The following is a 16,387-nucleotide window of genomic DNA, read 5'->3' on the forward strand; positions in this document are numbered from 1 at the left end:
CCACACCCCCAAAACTCAGAGAAAAAGGTGTCACCTACAGGCTCAAAGAAGTAAAATAGAAGGAACTCTTACCATGGGAGCTACTTTGAGTATTTACAGGGGCTATGGAGGATTTTCTTGAAAGAAAATTGGACTAGGTCTAGTGAGATTTTTTTTTTTTTTTTTTTTTTTTCTGTCTTTGTCACCAGAGGATAGGCAAAATGTGGCACGTAAGTTTGAATTTCAGGAGTTAGGGTGCAGTGCATGCAAAATGACCAAACCACAGCCTGCAGATAAAATGAGTGTGATGTAGAGTCAGAAGTCACACTGAGCCAAGGCTAAGGGAAGCCAACATGATTTTTATGAGAAAATAGAGTTTTTCCAAAAAGGGGTGCAAGCCTGCTAAATCTAGCAGACCAGGATTTCTAATTCAAGGATCTACAGAGTGTTCTGTACTCATGCACTGGTCTTGGATATCTGATTACATACACAGAAGTAGCTGATGTTTCAGTCCCAGAAGTACTCAAGTCATTCTATTGCTGGTTAGGGCCAAACTAAAAGAAAAATTTCGAAAAAATCCAAGTAAAATAAAAAAAAAATCCAAACAGGAAAGAAACCCCAAAAGAACATGAACACCCCCCAAAACTCATGATCAAATTCAGGGATATCAACGTCACATGCATTCTTTTTTCCACTATGTCAGCACTCACAAATAACTGACGTAACATCATACCTTGTTATGCACAAAAGAAAGTCATGCAGTCAAGTGTTGAAAGGATGGAAGAAGTCAGAAGTCAAGTTATATGCTCCCCTCAACTCCTCTCCCTAGCTGTATGCTTTATGGCAGAGCGTTTAATTATTTGATTGCATACTAGTTTTCCCACAGGCCCCTACTTCATTTAGCATACAGGAAATGAGGAATCCATATTGCCCTTTTCTTTTCTTTAAGTGGAAAATTCCAGCCCAACCTGTTACAGCTTGGCAAAGTTTCAAGCAATTAACAACAAGATCCTTTGAAAAGTAATGTAAGCAGCCGTAAGAGATGGAGTTATTATCTGCTGGTAGTATATGCTGAATGCACTGCCAAATTTCAAAAAGATCCAAGGTTCTCATCTATTTTCCATGATGGATTCTGATATAAGAAGAGATTAACATCTTCAGAGTACTGCGAAATTCAATTTTTAATAGGTTTTAAGAGCTCAACTACTTTACAAGCTAACCTCCTAAAACTTTGAGGGTATTTGAGTGGCGCATCTAGAAATGAAGCTACAATATGTCAATCTAAATGTCAAACTGTAGAGAAAGGAATTTTATTCCCCTGAAGACTTTCCAGGGAATTCTTTATAGCTGAACATCTTTGTTCTGAAGAGTCCGTTTTCTGCCCATAAGCCCCCTATCGTCAAGAATTGCTATATTATAAGCAATTAGAACATGTCATTGCTACAGAAGGAAGTATTGTTAGGGTGTCTGTTATTAATTTCATCTTCTAATTGATTTACAATGACATTCCTATCTAAAAAGAAATCAAACTAAGTTGGAAACTGACAAAGGCTCTGTCACCGCCATACTCAAAGACCGAAATAAAATCAAGCAACTGTTAATTGAAGCATTAATTCAATCAAGTGATTTTATGTGTTAGACTGATGCAATTTTAAGAAAAGGTATTCCAGCTTAAGATAGTTTTCCAACAAAATGACAAAGAAAACGTGTATGGATTGACTTCTGTCATTCCGGATGCATTTGTGTGTCTGAGATTAAAATAAGAAAAACAATATTTGTCACTTACGATTGTTTATTTTTATAAACTTGCAATATGAATGATTTAATCATTAGGAAAATAACAGAGTGTCCACTGGCAGAAAATAGGTAAACCAATGCTACATGTGAGCTGGTTTCTATATTTACTTTAACAATTAGTTAACTTGTAAAATCTTCCAAAACTCATGTTAAAAATCTGAAAGGTCACACACACAATTTACTAATGAAACTTGTCCAAGCTATAAAGTTCAAGAGAGTTGCATTCTACTTTTCTATTAAAGGTAACAACAACAGAGAAAGAAATTTGTGGCAGTGGAAACCTTAAGACATAAATTGACAGTTATGTCAGTTCCTTAATCCATATCAACATGCAGCCATGTGCAGCATTGCCTGCACAATGAGTGGTGGGAAGAAATTCAACAGCTAACTGGCGTAAAAGGAGATAAATCAGTCATTCAAAAATTTTTCAATTTTTAAAGTTCAGCTAATATTTTCTGTTATTTATGCACCCATTTCTTAGCCTATTCCAAAAGGAGGAACATAGATTATTTAATTGTAACTCATTTACTAAGGTAGTACAAGAAAACACATTAATATGCAACTGAAACACTATTTAAAGGAGTGTATGCATAGTTCATTAACACCTCTATTAATACTTTATGACAACTGAATGAGAAATAGGCTACCTTTTAACTAGACTTATACCACTCTAACTAAAATCCCGGTACTCAAGTGGATTTTCTTTGCCATAGAGATAGATCAGTTGCGAGACTACCATTCTCCAAACCAATATTTCCTCATATTTCCCCAGAATCCTTGGGATTGAAAAATAATCTTTCAAAATAAAAAAAAAAAAAAACCAAACCCCACCGATAAACTAAAACAACAACAAAAACGCCCCTACTAAAATGATCCCAGAAACCCAAAACACAGGACAAATTAATTAAGTATAATTAAAGAACAATAACAATCATATTAAACATTAAATATTTATATTAAATAGTAATACTAATAAAGGATCCACTTGCTAGCAGCTATTTCCCCTTAAAGGCTAACTTTATACTCAGTAATGAAGTGGAATATGAGCTTAATACAAATCCCCGAAAGAAAAAAAAAAAAAAAAAAAAAGATTTTCTAATACTTATTACACATTGTTAAAGAGCAAAATTAGGTATCACTTACATGAATGTATGTTATATGGTTCTAGATTAACCTCTCATCTGCTGATTTCGGATTTGTTCTGTTTCAGATGCACATGGTCATACCAAGCAAAGGCCATTTCCTTGCAGAACCATGTTAGACTTATCTATGAGCAAGTACAGTGGAACTATGGATATAATGGCATTGTGCCTCTATAGGTGCCACGTACCCATACTTTCAGATTAAGAACATATGTCGCTCCTGTGGTCCTCCTCTTAGGACCGCAAAAGATATTGCCGAAAAGACAACTGAAAAATTATCTCTGTAAAGGAGATAATGCAGGGTAAATCTGCCTTGCATCAACCTGGTATATGTTTAATTACCTGCCACTCAAATTGCTGGATCGTAAAAGTGTAATATAGAAAACAGAGAATTTGGCATTGACAAGAGCAGAAGTCAAAACAGAAAGGAAGATGGAGATGCACTCTGGAAAGGAAAATCTCTAATATATACATTCAGTCAGGATTTAAATTTCATTTTTCCATCATTTCTTTGAATTGGGAAGATAAACAGGTTGCCTTAGAAAAAGATGGAGAGGTCTGCATCCCTGCGTACCACAATACCACAAGGGGTTTGTGTCTTTCATAATGCAACTGTGCAGCCTCCTTGCGCAAATCAAGGCTGCAGATGCACTTAGTATAAATGCACCCCCCTAGATATATAACTTCCTTCTTTCTTCCCTTAGGTACCAGTGCATAAAATAACATAATAAATCTAGAAGCATAGTTTGATGTTACACTATACCGATGTTTAAGATATACTGCAAAAGATTAACAGTCTTGGTGATAAATATGCAGTGCATGCACATCTTCTCTGAAACAGCTGAAGCATGTGAACTTAATGAGTATCAAGTTCTGCACAGACTAAGCATATTCTGTTTGGTTTTCCTCCTTTTACAGAACAATCTCCTTGAAGATTTCAAGGAATGCATTGTATTTTAAGAGGGCTTTTGATAGATGTGAGTCAATCCACATTTACTTCGGGTGAGCAGATTCTTATAGGCCTCAATTAGCCAAAGCAAAGCCTTTGATCTGGTTTAATTAGACCACTAAGCTACTTTTGAAGGCAAAAACCTAAAGTGGGAAACAGATATAAATGAAGGGCAAAATAAAATCAGTTGCAGCGTGGAACAGCATGGACTTTGCACAGCTGTTTCCTGTTGTGCAATGACTTCCAGTGAAAGAAGTATATTGACACAAATAGAGGCATTGAGCTCACCTGAGATAAATAATGTCATTTTCATTTTCTAACAGGTGTGCAACCAGCAGTAAATTATAAGGGTACAAACTAAGAATTCATAACTGAACAAGTGACTGTACTCTTTTCTTGCCTTTTACTTTATTTACACACATTTTAAAGATTATTTCTTTTGTCAGTAAAAGATAGACATTATGCCACTATAGGTTTCTTTAAAACACTCTTAACAGAAGCATATTCCATTAGTATCATGCCTAACTGGGATCCCTGTAGTCCAATTTCAGTATTGGACCACATTTTTGGTCTACAAATGTTATGATTATACCTATTTTCATACATACCCCCATACGTTTAAAATACAAATGCATTTCAGGCTTAAACTCTTAGGTCTTTCAGAATATTGCCTAAGAAAACTCAAGCATTTCATATGAAATTATAGGTCAGTAGTCCAAAGAGATAAAACTAAGAAAGCCTGAGAACCTGGGGAAAAAAGCCCTGGTCTCAAACACTGCGTCCACAACCCCCTCAGCAACCCACTGCTGTAACCTTCATACCCAGCTTGAATCCCTCAAACAAAACCAAGTGAAAAAACAGGAGACGTTGCAGTCAGCCCAGAGATTTATACTCAGCTTTGGACAGCAGATATAAACTACCATAAAAGTCTCAGAGGGGGAAGAGTTAAAGTAGCAGGATGGGAGCAAGGAGGGGGAGAGAAGGAAGCGCAGCCTTTTACTCCCATCACTGTTGGAGTGGACTCCATTCTTATTTCCCTAGAACATATAATAAAATATACATATGAAAGAAAAAAAAAAAACCTTTTTTTCCACCAAGCTAGTTTTAAAAGAAAAAAGTTTGTAATGTACATTTAGTAAGAAATTGTCAGTAAAGCTTCATGAGATGCATAGGAAGCACACTGATGACTGGAGCTCAGACAAGTGCAGGTACCATGCTCTGCATAAGTTATGATGTGGGATATGTATTTCACAGCTTAATCATCTTTGGCTCTTAAAAAGTAAGTCTTGCACAGCATGAACTGTAAAACTATACCAGCAAAAGTGTTTCTTGGAGTTCTAAACAATATTTAAAAGTAATTCAATAAAAAAGCATTTAATGGGAGCAGGGGGCAAATGGGATAGGAGCCTTAACAATATTAACAGGTTTGTACAAACAGCCACATCCACCCAGAAGCATAATCAAATAAAGCAATAGTTATGTTATAATCATCAACACAGAAAGTCTCTCTGCATGCTAAGCCTTTGTACTTATGATGCAAACCTCTGCGCCAGATGTAAAATCTGGCTCCCCTTTCCTGTTCTGTACCTGACTGCCACTTGCATATGATTTGTTTTGTGTCCATGTGCAATGTAGCAGATTAGCAAGGAGAAATCTAAACTCTAATCTGTGCATCATTAACTGTATTCACTCCTGCACCGTTAGCTTCTTTTGTAACTCGCGTTTCTCATCAAAAATGTTTGCAAGGCTTTGCATTAAATGCATTTGAAAATAGACCTTCAGATGTTAGTTGGCAAGGGCAGATGAAGTGCGATCAAGACGTTTGTCTTTATGGCAGTATCTTGCCAATCTAAACCTGAACAATGCCACCCCAACATCTTTCTTGTTACTGTTCGGTTTTAAAATAAAGCCTCCATGGTCCACCTCACACCACTTAACTGGCAGGAGTATGAATTACTGTAGCAGGTGGGCCAGTGTGGTTTTAAAAGCAATGTAATACAATCAACTGTACAATATCGGATTTCAAGGAACGCAAAAGACATCTAGAGCAGAGGCTGATCCTTAAGCAATACTAATATTGGCATTAAAGTGTTCAAGATCCCACAGGGACCATTTTATCTTTTGACCCCAGGCTTTAATTGAAACTTTAAACAAAATATATTACCTATTTAATGCAGCTGAGCTGGACTCTGGCCTTTGTAGTGCATGTTGCCATGCCAAGCAAATTAATCGGTGTAACCTTAGCATGTACTTTTTAATTTACATCAAAGAAATATGACATGGAGAAAATAAATACCAAGCCAACCCTATACAGCTCGTTGAATAATTATTTTGCTTCTAGTTTTAGAGTTTTAATTTTTAGCTGTTTTGGGTTCTTTTAAGAAAAAAAAATGAAAAGGCTTTACTTCTTGGTACAAAGCCAGAGAAACATATGGTTTCTTTAGCTGAGTTGTTGCACACCTGGCAAAATAAATCACAGCAACAGGAGACCAGAATCTACGCTGCAACTTTTCATATGCACAAACTTAGAACATCTGATGCTGGTATTCTGGCCCTGCCTTTTGTACCATGAATAAATGCAAAGTCAAATGGATGGCTTGCTTCGTGAGCCCCAATACTTCTTTTTCCTTTAAGAGGCAAGTTACTCTAGAGTTTTAAAGGATGAGAGTCAGCCGGGCAGACTGGCACACTGGAGGAATGAGTCACTGGGTCTGTCAGAGCAAAAGGCCAATAGAAGCAAGCACAGGAAAAGAAGTGTAACACAAACAGGGAAAGCAGGTGGTGTAAAGGCTTAGCACTGTTGGGGTGTTAATGCTACCGCACTCGCAGTGCTGGAGTTCAAACCCTAATTCAGTTTAAACAGTTTGTCTCCTGTTTATTCTCTTTCGAGCATGTCATGTACTCCATACAGGGAAAAAAGCCTCCAGAAAATCTTCAATGACATGACTGAGTAATTATTAAAAATTAGAGAAAGCACTGTTTTCTTACATCACATGCCAATATGTAACAATACGTGCGCCACCGAACCAAGCAGGGCGATTGCCAGAGACTCAGAATACGTTAATCACAGTAACAACTACAGCACATAATCCTCAAACTGTAACTATTCTTGGATTTCATGATAAGCCGTAAAGACTTTTTCCACACGTAGAGACCGGGAAGGATCCTTCCCTCCCGAACAGATGGGGAGCACTCCCCTGTTTCTCCCCCTTCCTCCCCAGCAATGAGCCCAGGGTGAGTGGGCACAGCGCGGAGTCAGGTTCATGCAGTTCCAAGCGCACGAGACAGGACTGGCCTATTTCAGTTCCTCTAGTCTGCCTTTTAAAGGCAAGAAGTAGGCAGACAAGTTTATGTAACGCTGTTTATCAAAGAACATGTTATAGCGAACGTGTTTATAATTTTCTCTCGAACATCAAAAGAGAAATTAACAATCCAGCCGGCCCTCTGACGCCCAGTGACACGGTACGAGCTGCAGAGCGGATGCACTCCTGATAATGGATGTGGTTGCCTTGTCCTCCCGTCACACCCGATCCAAAGAGATGACTGAATAGGTGTTCAGGATTTATCTCGCCCAACTTGAGCTAGCAAGTCTAAGCTAGTCATCTCAGCTCCTTTTACAGGAAAAGTATGCTTGCAGGGGATTATTTGTATAATCTAAAATAGATGTCTAAGTCAGATGGGCTTTATTACTCCCCAGAGGTATCTTTTTCACTATAAAGTGAGCAGAGCTACCTAGCTCTGTCTTGTCATCTAACCTTTACACTATTACAGGTAGGAGAGACTAACCTAACTAACGTTACATGTAGACACATCCAGGACAGCTTTAAACAAACCAGTCTGAGTCCTGCTGTTAATACAGCTGCACTGCATTCAATTCAAGTCACTACCCGACTCTTTTACGTAGCCTCTTGGATTGCCTTTGCAGCATGGCCAACACGCCACACCTCAGCAACTAGTGTGCAGCAAGTTCTGGTTTCCCTGCAACGGCTGCCGTCACAACAGCAACCAAAATACAAATATATCCTACGTTAATGACAAGTTGTACTTTACAGAGCTCCGTAATAGCCTGTTGCTCTTTGCAATAGGCTGAAAGGGGCTAAGGTAATCTCAGTCGACCCTAACTTGTTATGCCGCGAGGACATCCATGAAGCGCCAGCGGCTGCGTAAAGGAAACAGAGGCCAGAGTAAGGGCTAAGCAGTGGAGGGGGGAAGCGTAGCAGCGGCCAAGCCCGGGCAAAGGACTGAGCTGGTCTTTGTGTTCACTATCGCTCTGTGAGTTAATAAATGCAAATCCCAGGAACAGAGTGAACTTGGACATCAGGGACTGTGCTTATAAAGGAAGCTGAGAAAGGCCTCCTGAACCTAAAAAAGTAACCAATGAGCAAAAAAGTAAAAAACTAAAGAATCTTACAGGTCATAGTGGTTCTAAAGGGAGCATCTATTCACGGGAAAAGAAAAAGGGTGGCACGGGCCTGCTTTGTGAAGGAACAACCATCATGCTAGAAACAGCATTGGTTTAAATTTTCCAATTTCTGTACTTCTGCGGAGCACTTTTATCAGAATTATGAAATATATATCTGCACTAAAGAGGGCAGTCAAACTTCAGAGGGTTTGCTGGAGCACGGCAGTACTTCAATGATCACTACAGGACACCAATAGTATGTAGAGGCTTAATTCTCAGAGTGGTGACTGTTGATAACCTCACCAAATTTATCAGCAAATGCTGATAAATAGAACTGATAAAATAATGGTTCATCTAAGACTCCCTATGAACAAAAGTACATGCAATAATCAACTTGTGTGGTTTAGGGATGTTAGCCATTTGCATTAATCTGATAAAGGTCAGCATTCAGGGAGAAGTAACTCTCCATTGAACTGTATGAACTGTTAAGGAAGTGTTTATACTATTATTGACATTAGATTGACATTGACATGGAGAAGTACTCAATTTAGCATTTACAGAGATTTGCAAACGTGTAGCATCAGTTACAAATACAATTTTAGAAATTTTTTTTCCTAAGCCCAAGTACTTGTAAGGAGATAATAAAAGATGCCTTTCCTAAATTAGCAGAGAAGAGTGAGTGGTGCCTCCTTTCAACAACTGTGTCAAACTAACTGGTATAAACCAATACATTCCCTTGTATTTTAGGCACTGGGAGGGGGGGAAAAAAGACCACAAAACCCCACGTGCTTCCTGTTGATCCTAATTGTTTCTTCATATATTTTTAATTGCTCTACTTTTAACTACTTTAAAGGCATCTTACATCCTTTTCTATCCTGGATGGGCACTCACAGCGTCTACTGGGCCAGACACTGAGGTTGCTTAGCAGAAACATATGCCCTTTCAGAGAGAATTCCACTTAAAAGCATCTCTGGAACAATGAAGAACCTGCCCTCTTGTTTACAGATCTGAATACTATAAATAATAATTCATATTATCTTCTTTCTTTTATCTCTTTAATGTATCCTGTATAAAGATACGATGAAGAAAATGAAGAGCTGAAGTTAAAGTTGAAAAACAAAAAACCACCTCAGCTAAATTAATTTAATTAATGTACTCAAGGGACTCTGCTAAAATTTTGAAGGACAGATAGGCTGGTCCTGGAAGAAGAATTCTCTCACTGTACATGTCTAACTAACAGTACATCAGCTGGGAAATAAGTTTTTGGCACAACCTGCAAAAATATCCAACTACCTCTGTGGGCCTGTTTGGACGTGTTGTTGGTTTACAAGGAAATGTAACATTTTATGTTATAATCAATCTCACTCCATTTTCTATGAAGTAAATACAATTTCTTCTTAGTTTCAAAGATGACTAAATGGGAGATTAAAAAAACCTGTATGAATTGCGCACAAGGTCTCCAAGATAGTGGATGAGAGATTCTGGAGGCAGAGAAAAAACCCATGCATTCTAAATGTACAAGTGCTGCATGGACACTCTTAAAGATATCTGGTATCTAACAGTCTCATCATCTATCGTGCCTTATCCAGCATTGCAATTGCTGGCATTTAAACTCTGAACCTGGTTTGGCTCATATCTACTGAAGGCAATTATTTTAGTTTTCATTAGCTAATTCATTTGAGCACCAGTTGCCTGGCTAAGCTCTTTTGTTTCACCCTGCCTGACTCCTCAAGTATCTTTCAGAAGAACTAACAATGCACTTACCCATCATGTTGTATAAGCTCTGTGGTGCAAACTGCCTTGGCATTTTCTGTATTGCTTCTTTGTAAACCACAAGGGCATCCTGAAAAGAAACACACAAGTGGGATAAATCATTAGTAAAGCACCAATTTCAAAAGCAGTCTTTGACATATGAAGTAAAACCAAATTATCTTCCTTCCCCAAACGGAAGGTGCCGAGAGAAAGAAAACACATTGGCATCATAAATATCACAGAAAGTTCACATTTCTCATTTACAAAAGTTTTACCAAATTCAGCGAAGCTTATTGACAAGAGATCAAATTAGTTCCAATATTGCAATTCTTTTTCCAGATGGAAATAAAAGAAACATTTTTTTTTAAAACCCTCAATGACTCATGAGTTTATAAACATATATAAAGCCCTCTAGGCTGTCAGAGAATATGGAATAATATCAAACTGCAGACAAAGGACCTTCTGATGACTAAGCTACAGTAAGTGACCTAAAACTAAAGAAATCATTGTCTACTGCCAAGTAATAACAAAACATAATCCTCACAACTGAAGTCTGCTCCACAGAAAGAATGAGATGGACTATAGTGTCAAGAATGCCAAAATTGGATTCCCTTCACAAATGTGCTGTTCCTTGAATTACTTGACTGCACATTTATGATTCATTCAGCACTTAGGATGCTTACTGGTCAGTCTGCATCATTTTCTACATCATCCCATTGAAGAGTCGCAGTTTGTGAAGGCTGGAATACGCTTGAAAAAAATCTAAGTGTATGGTCAAATCAAGGCTGGGTCAGACTGCAATGACCACCAGGCAGAAATCTGACGGTTTATATTCTTAAAATCCCTCACGCCTCCCAGGCATTGCACTCCAGCTCTACACTCTATCGGCCATGCAGACGACATGCTGCTGTTCTCTTATCTTTATGGATGTATTAGCTGTCTGTGTTTTAACCAATTAGTAACTGCCATCTGACAGAGCTGGATTCAGCAGACAGATGACGGAGAATCTATAGATCTTGTGCATGACTAATCTTAAACAGCTGAGGTAACTGTCGCAGTCAAGAAGAGTTATGTGGATCAAAACCATGCGTGACTCCTGTTCTGAAGTATGCCTGGCAATGCAAAGAGAGAACGACTTTCTTTCAAATACTGCTAAAGGTCAAAACTCAAGCAAATGTCCAGTTTTAGTAACTTCTGCAGGGAGAATGGAGAGGAATCACAACAGTCACGTTTGCACACGTAAATGAGATGGGATGGGTTGGGTGCAGCGTACAGTTACATTAAAAATATCCAACCCACTTTAGCACTTAGGTCAAGATATCTGAAAATAGCACATAGTAGGATGTTTTTAATCTCTGAAGTTTTGAATTGTTCCAACTAGGTCTTATTTTTGGAGACTCAAAAGCAAACATAAATGCATTTTTTCAACTTACTCTATTTTGATTTAAAAAGTCAGTACACTTTAGGTCGGCTGTTCTGTAATCAGGCTATATCCTTTGCATAGCAGCCATGGGGACAAAGCCAAAAAGAATGAATTAACAGATATCAGATGCGACCATTGCTAATGTTGACTCTGACATCAGAACATCACACTGCTAATTAACATCATCACACCTGTGTCTGTAGAGAACAAATATTCTCTGTAGAGAACGCTAATCTTGATTTGGTGAAATTCAATCAATTTGTGCCTGTGATGTAGTTTGAAAATCTGCATGGAAGCAATAGGTACTATTTATGTATGAAGGTTTTATCATTATATTGTAGACAAATCTAGAGTCTTACCTCATAGTGTCCTTGTTCATGAAAAAGTTTTCCTAAGTTATAAAGACAGCTAGTAACAGAACTTTTATGAGCATGAGGATCTTTCAAATTTTCATCAGGGATCTCTGAACACTTCAGGAAAGTCCTCCTGGCTTCCTCTGTCTTCCCTTGGTTCATCAGGATGATACCAGTATTTAAATAGGCAGCTGTGAAGAGGCAAAAAATGTTATCTTTTAATGGGGTTCCATTTTGTTTTATCTAATCTTTTTTTTTTTTTTTACTTCAAAGTAATACCTGAAAGAGATCCCATGGTTATCTAATTTGGCTTTTGTATAATATAGATCAATCACTGGTGTAAAGAGGAACATATAAGAGGTAAAAGTTCAAAGACAAGGAAAGGAGAAAGTGGCTGTAAAGACTGAGGAAGGAGGGCAGGGAACACTGGTTAGGCAGGGTGCTGAATATCATTCCTCTTATTCAGAATGTATCAAGCATACAGTGTCATTGTTTGAAATCTTACAAAAATATATACATATATTTATACATATATACATGTATGTGTATATATACACATACATAGAAGATTTAATACTGAAGCTACAAAAAAGTCAGCAATTGTAAAGAGCACCCACTTAATTTTGGAACCTGTCACTGGCAACATCCTATGGATTATTTCCTATTTCCCCCAGGCAAGAAAGGAAAAATGAAAGGACTTCAAAAATATTTGTATTATTCGTCACGCCACATATCATAAAAATCAAGGACTGGCTGTAAGAAACAGAAAACAGGAGCCTGAAAATTTGGGCAGTAGCATGTATGGCTCACCACCCCAGATCAGAAGCATCTTAGGTTCTAGCAGTGCTGCCCAGTGTTAATTCATTATCTGCTTCTTCCCTGCACCACATTAAATGTGGTTGTTGACTAATAAACACTTGCTTTCAACTGGAAAGTGCACAAATTCATCTTTTGCTTTCCAAATGAAAAACTTCTGAAAAAAAAGAAAGTGTTATTAAAGACTAGGAAGATTTCCTTAAAAAGCTATAGTCGATATTATGCAAGCTCGTATAGTTGAAATACTTACAAGCTAGTGTGGGTCTGCTACCAATGGCCAGTTTATAGTAATGCAATGCCTCTGAAAACCTGCTGTTTTCTTGAAGTAGTAACCCTCTGCGTAAGGACAACAAAAAAAAGAAAAAGAAAAGAAGAGAGGGAGGTTACTGCAAAGAGTAACTTCAAAATAAATATTGAAAACAAAACTAAGGTAACAAAGAAAAATATGCTGACTGGTATTTCGGAGATATAACAACACTGCATGTTACTAACAATTCAGTGAGAAAATTATTTTGTGTGAAAACAAGATTAATTCATAGCCATCGGGTGCATCTGTACGGCTTTAACAAAGCAGATGTTAAATGAAATAGTTTTGGCTTTCTTGGAAATCAGGAGATTCATTTACTCAGTTGAGAAAATGGCAGACTGTGAGACTTTTTAAAGCGGATGGAGTATGGCGGAGGTATTTGTAGCTAAGTCATTCATGTTTAGCCTGTCGTCTTTTCTTCACTTGAAATAAGCAGATCTTTTTCAAATGCACAATAAAGTTAACCACCTAACACTTCACATGTATTACCTTAACTAGTCCCCTTGTCGAGCAATATCACTAGATTATTCACTGTACAGCTAAGCACCTACATCAGTTCATTTTTTTTCCTGTCTTCTTTCAGCTCCGAACAAATTTAATAACTGAAGACATATCAAAAATGGTACTGAATACTTCCAGTTACTTTAATTAAAGCTTTTAAGACAAGCATCCTTGTGAATTACAATTTACACCGGCCACCCACAAATTTCTGAGAAATAAGTGGTCTGGACATTATTGAAATGAATTTACAATTGTATGCTTAAATGAAGGCTCAAAGCATCACAGTGTTCCCAAAGTTTTAGAAGACTGAAAAAAGCATATGAAAATATATTAAAATCACAAGGATTTAAAAATCCTTAAAAATTAGTCATTTCAGGGTAGAAACTCAGACTTTATTATTCACGGGTAGATGTCCCTCTTCATATACCTCAAAATATCTGGGAAAAAAAATAAATGTAGGTATTTCTTTTAGGTGGGAGGGTTATCATATCTATTTGCAGTTTCCCTAACCTACAGCAATTTTCTCTTCTTCCTCTATGCTTTTATCTGCTGATAGCTTTTTGAACTGCAAAGAGCTTGGACTTTTTCCATCTCCAGTCTCTAATCAGAGATATTTTTTCCCTCCAAAATCTCAGGAAAACTTTTTGAATTAGATCAGCAGACTTTGGGGCAAGAAAAAAGTAGGGCAGTTAGCTAAAGAAGTAGCCAGCATCTATGTTGTTTGCTTCCTGTCACTGGGTTAGGATTTAACAGAATGGAGGAATATATCCTCTTTTTTTCTATACTATCTATCAGCACCACATGGCCTTGTTTTTGAAACTGTCTCTCAACTAACTTCGGATTAGGTAGTAAATCCCTTTGAATATTAACAGAACTTACATTTAGTTGGTGCTTGCCGTAATGTAAGCAATGAGGAAATAACATTCAGGATACTTTTTGGTATGGCACCAAGGTTTTTAACTACTGTCAGGTGTCTTGCAGGTGGCAAGAGGTATGATCATCAGGATAGTGATAACATTTTCTAAATTTTCTAGAACCTGAATTTTGTTTACTCTAAAAATTTTTATAGACTGTAATTACTCCAAGGAAAATTATTAGAGTATTTTGATCTAGCTTTGTATTGATAGCAGTAGATTTAACATAAAAACAAATGAGTTGCATGGTCTGACATTTAAGCTGCTTCTCACTTTTTAAAAAACAAATTTATCAAAAAAATTCCATTCTTATTTTAGTTCTGGAATAAATTATTTCACATATTAAGAGAAGTAATACAGTAATTGGTCAACTTGAACAAAATAAATTACTTTGGTAAGTGTATGACATTTGTGCTTTTTGGATTAAAAGAACTTTTATTTGTAATTATTACCAAATTAATCTTCTGTGCTGCTCTAGTACTGGCACTCTTGATGAATTACTTGATACTTTAAGGTGGTTTTTTTTCCTACTCCGCTTCCAGAAGTTGTTCCATTAACATTCTCTCATACATACATATATATATAACCCAAGCTGCTCAGATGCAAGATTGAGTACTGAATTCCAGCAAATAATTAGTGTTTTATTTCTATTTGTTATGAGGTTTGGTAGAAGAAAAAGAAGAAAGGATATAATCTAAAAAACCTTGACAAGGCATGAAACTGCCTCTTTTTCTTGTGAAATTGGTCCTGATTGATAGCTGGTTTTCCCTGTGGCTTCTGACAGTACAAAAATGACTAGATTTATGAGCCTCTAGTTCTAGTTGCAGATTAAACAAAGTCAGGAAAAGGCTTAAAGGAAAATTAAAAAGTAGTATTTTTAGTTGAATAAAATTAACACTTAGGGGAACTGGCTTGGATGTTCACCTATGAAGGGATAAATAGTTCTTTAAATAGATAAAAAGTTAAGATGATGAACGTTGCATTAAACTTGCAAAGCATTCCTGAATTTACAGTGAATATTAGAATAGTTTAAAGAGCAGTTATATTTCACTTCCAAGATGAAAAAATCAGATCCTCTCTAGCTTTAAGCTTAAACAAAATGTAGGCCTATAAATACGCTCACCAACCTCAATCTAATTACTCACAAAATGCAACTAGAACTACACCCAAACACTTCAAATTTAGTTACTGCCAAAATTAATACTGTCCTGTGAAATGTCCTACTTCTCTTTTTAGAGCATCGGTTATAATCCCAGTCTCTAACTACAGTATTGCTCACTATTACTTCCACAGCTCTATTGTCTCATTCACCACACAGAAGGAATATAAATGAGCAATACTTCAGTTTTGCTTCTGTCTCCAGTTTCTACAAGTAAAACACCACCACCTTCTTATAAGTATTTACCTTTTGAGCAAAATACAAAATAAGCCCTGGGATCAAATGACAAAGTACTGTTTATTTCAAAATTAGTTCAAGAAAATCTGCAAGTCCTCAAGTCCTATATTCTCCTTTCCATTGCTGCATTTCACAGCATCTAAGCCATTTCCAAGACAAAAATCTCGCCGATTTTCAGCTAGGCATTACATCTGAGAGGCAGACCCGAGGGTCTGAGGAAGAGCGCAGTTCAGCCTTGATACCACGTTGGTAAATGAGTGGACCTGATCAGCGGAGGCAGCGGGGCCGGTGAAGGAACAGCAACCCAAGGGAAGGGCCCTGGGAGCGGAGGAGGGATCTCAGTCTCCGGGCTCTCTGCCGGCCGCTCCAGCAACACTGAGTTCACGCAGCAAGTCCTGGGGTTGCCTCTGAAAGCGGCTGGCCCTGAAAATTGTTCACCGTTGTCAAGATGAACATGAAGCAAAGAGATAGGCTCAAGTGAGGAGTATCTGAAGGGAGCATGTCCTTCACGACACGATTGTAAAGAGGTCATGCTACCAAAAGTGTCCGTTCAGCACTTGAAAGTTCTTTCCAAAGAAGCTGAGAGGTTGAACACAATTGCTTTTGCAGTCTGTTAAGTTATATTAACAACTCTTCAACAAGCTTCAGCTGGAAGT

The 16,387-nt window shown here is 37.5% G+C and overlaps 1 protein-coding gene across 1 annotated transcript in view; it reads right to left on the minus strand.

Moving 5' to 3' along the window:
* TMTC2 (transmembrane O-mannosyltransferase targeting cadherins 2) overlaps window positions 1-16,387 on the minus strand; it is a 256,843-nt gene that overhangs the window by 62,732 nt on the left and 177,724 nt on the right. Inside the window, exons 5-7 of the mRNA XM_030002975.2 lie at window positions 12,864-12,949; window positions 11,804-11,988; window positions 10,034-10,112 (exon numbers count right to left, since the gene is read on the minus strand). Coding sequence (XP_029858835.1) covers window positions 10,034-10,112; window positions 11,804-11,988; window positions 12,864-12,949 — 350 coding nt within the window. The remainder of the gene's footprint in view (window positions 1-10,033; window positions 10,113-11,803; window positions 11,989-12,863; window positions 12,950-16,387) is intronic.

This window comes from Aquila chrysaetos, chromosome 26 (assembly GCF_900496995.4).
Source record: "Aquila chrysaetos chrysaetos chromosome 26, bAquChr1.4, whole genome shotgun sequence".
Lineage (NCBI taxonomy): Eukaryota > Metazoa > Chordata > Aves > Accipitriformes > Accipitridae > Aquila > Aquila chrysaetos.